Consider the following 2,420-nt stretch of genomic DNA (forward strand, 5'->3'; position numbering starts at 1 on the left):
CTGCCGGCATACTTGATGCCAAATCGTCTGGTGTTGGTACTGCTGAGAATGAAAATCTTTCTGATTGTGAAGATTTCCCGTTGGAAAATTTCCCGCCTAGAGGGCTTGATTACGATGATGCATTGCAAGATGCCTCTAGCGTGGAGGAGGTGCCATCTGAGGATGATGATTTACTTCTGTCGATTTCTTCTGGCCCCTTGACGCAGGAGGCGGTCCTGTCATCCCAGGATTTTCTTTCTTCAGACCTTGAAAGCGCGGCCATATTACTGTCCTCACAAGATCTTCCATCGTCAAACCCTGAAACTGGAGGCATACTGGTGTCATCACAGGAACTACCGTCGTCAAACGCTGATAGTGCAGGTAAGGACTTGTAAATGAGGCATACTTCTCATTTATGGCATTTTGGACATGTTCATTTGTAGTGCTTGAACTTATTATTTTTTCTTCTTTTTCTGCAAGCAAAAGGTGCTAATGTTGCTAAGATTGATTTGTTTTTCTTCGTTGTTACGAGGTTGCGCACAAACCGTGGGAAACGGTTAGTTTGGGATTCTGCATGTATCATTTTTGTCTCTTTTTCTTTCTCTCATATGACTATTGTTGTTATTGCAGTAGTTTTAATCCATGTAATCTTTTGTGTTTTCCTAGTGAAAAGCCGATGTTTCAAAATAGCGAATGTTATGCAAGTGTTGGTTCTATTGCTAAAGTGTTTGTCCCCACTGGCATGCTCAACTCAGACAGTGTTGACGTTGTTTTATATTCTTTACGTCAGAAGTACCGAGACACTAACAAGTTGATAGTTCCCAGATGGGTGATGGTCAGTATTTTGCTTTCTACATAGGATGATAAGTTATTTTGGGAATTTTCTAACTATTGTTGTTCTTTTTGTACAACAGACCAAGATCCATGATGGAAATATTGATGCCAATGTGCTACAATGGTTCACGAGATCAGGGGCTGATGGTTTTGACCAAGTAGGTTAACTTGAACTTATTGTACTCGTGAACTAGAACTGTCATGTTTTCTTGCAAGTTTGGGAGGTGGGAATGAACTTGAGTAGCCTGCTCTTTACCCTCGTACTTACGAATGATGTGTGCTTCTTTTTTTAAAGCTGCACTTACTGTCGCAAGGAAATTGAACTGATATGTTTGTTGCAAGTTTGGGTGGTGGATATAAACTTGAGTAGCATTTACTTTTTTGTAGTGGGTTGCTTAGTCAATTAGAACTTATGATTATCTGATTTGTTTGTACTTCTGAATTTCAATTTCCCACTTTTATTTTATTGTTTGGAGGCTGGATTTTTTGTTTCATTATGATTTTTTAAATTCATTTTTCCTCTGCCATTTTTTGTCAGCTTCTTTTCCCTACTTTTGATCCGTCGTCATTTGCGGCTGCCATGAAGCCTAGTGAAGAATCTGGGCATTGGTGCTTGATTGTTCTGAATTTGAGGTTCCGTCGTTTTGAGTGTCTTGATTCACTCCGCGATGAAACCTGGAGTGATGCAGTTAGATTCTTAAGGACTATGACAGATAACATAAAGAAGCTTTGGTGGGAGTCCAGCGTAGACATGGCGAAACCGTTCTCGCCGGCGCATATTGATGGTTTCTCTTGCGAGTTTGTGCGGGTGTCGCAGCAGCAAAACACACGAGTATCCATTTTAATGATTTTTATTAGTTGTTTTTGTTGTTGGGAGCATGGTGTTCCTGTATTTTTGAATTTTTGGTTGTGTTCCTATATTTTGAATTTGTGATGTACCCTTTTGTTTTTTCTGTTGTTAACAGCCATGATTGTGGCTTCTTTATGCGACAAAACTGCAAGACCTATCATTGCCGGGAGGATGGTGTGATTGAAATGTTGGATTACAGCCACAAAGACATTCTTGACATTAGAAAGACTTTGCTGTATACCTGTGCAACTAGCGATGTGTTTGATGTTGACTTCCGGGGTTTGTTTGGCATCTAACCCTGTACATATGCATGAACTTTTGTAATTTTTTGGAGCTTGTACTTCTTGATTAGTATTGTCATGAATTATGTATTTGAACTTACCCTTGATGTGTTCCTTCTTTTTTTATTTTGCAGATGAGTGGCTGGATCTTGGTGAGCATGACTACATGATCTTTGGCAGCCAGTTCTGGGAGCTCGAGCATGTAGCTATTGATTTTAGCCGGGGGCATTGAGGGAGTCCATCCAGCCAGTCACCTCCAAATATAGCCAATGGGCGGCTTGCCCGATCACTTTTGATCGCAAAGGCCACCCAGTTAGTATCCGTCGCGAAGGTTTGGCAGCTCTGGTCCTCAACCCAATTATCGACGGGTTCCATCTCACGAAAGTCCTTATGGACGGCGACAGTAGCCTTAATCTACTCTACCAGGACACTGTCCGCAAAATGGGCATTGATCCTTCAAGAATCAATCCCACCAC

General features: G+C 41.3%; 1 protein-coding gene across 1 annotated transcript; it reads left to right on the plus strand.

The window, feature by feature from the left end:
* Positions 1-655: 655 nt before the first annotated feature.
* Positions 656-2,176, plus strand: LOC147970767 (uncharacterized). The gene is made up of 5 exons (XM_087523614.1): positions 656-814; positions 894-971; positions 1,352-1,645; positions 1,816-1,942; positions 2,079-2,176. The coding sequence occupies exons 1-5, from the start codon at positions 656-658 to the stop codon at positions 2,174-2,176; spliced, it is 756 nt and encodes a 251-aa protein (XP_087379740.1).
* Positions 2,177-2,420: the final 244 nt, after the last annotated feature.

Source organism: Triticum urartu, chromosome 5A, assembly GCF_056163025.1.
Source record: "Triticum urartu cultivar PI428250 chromosome 5A, HENAU_Tu73, whole genome shotgun sequence".
Classification (NCBI taxonomy): Eukaryota; Viridiplantae; Streptophyta; class Magnoliopsida; order Poales; family Poaceae; genus Triticum; species Triticum urartu.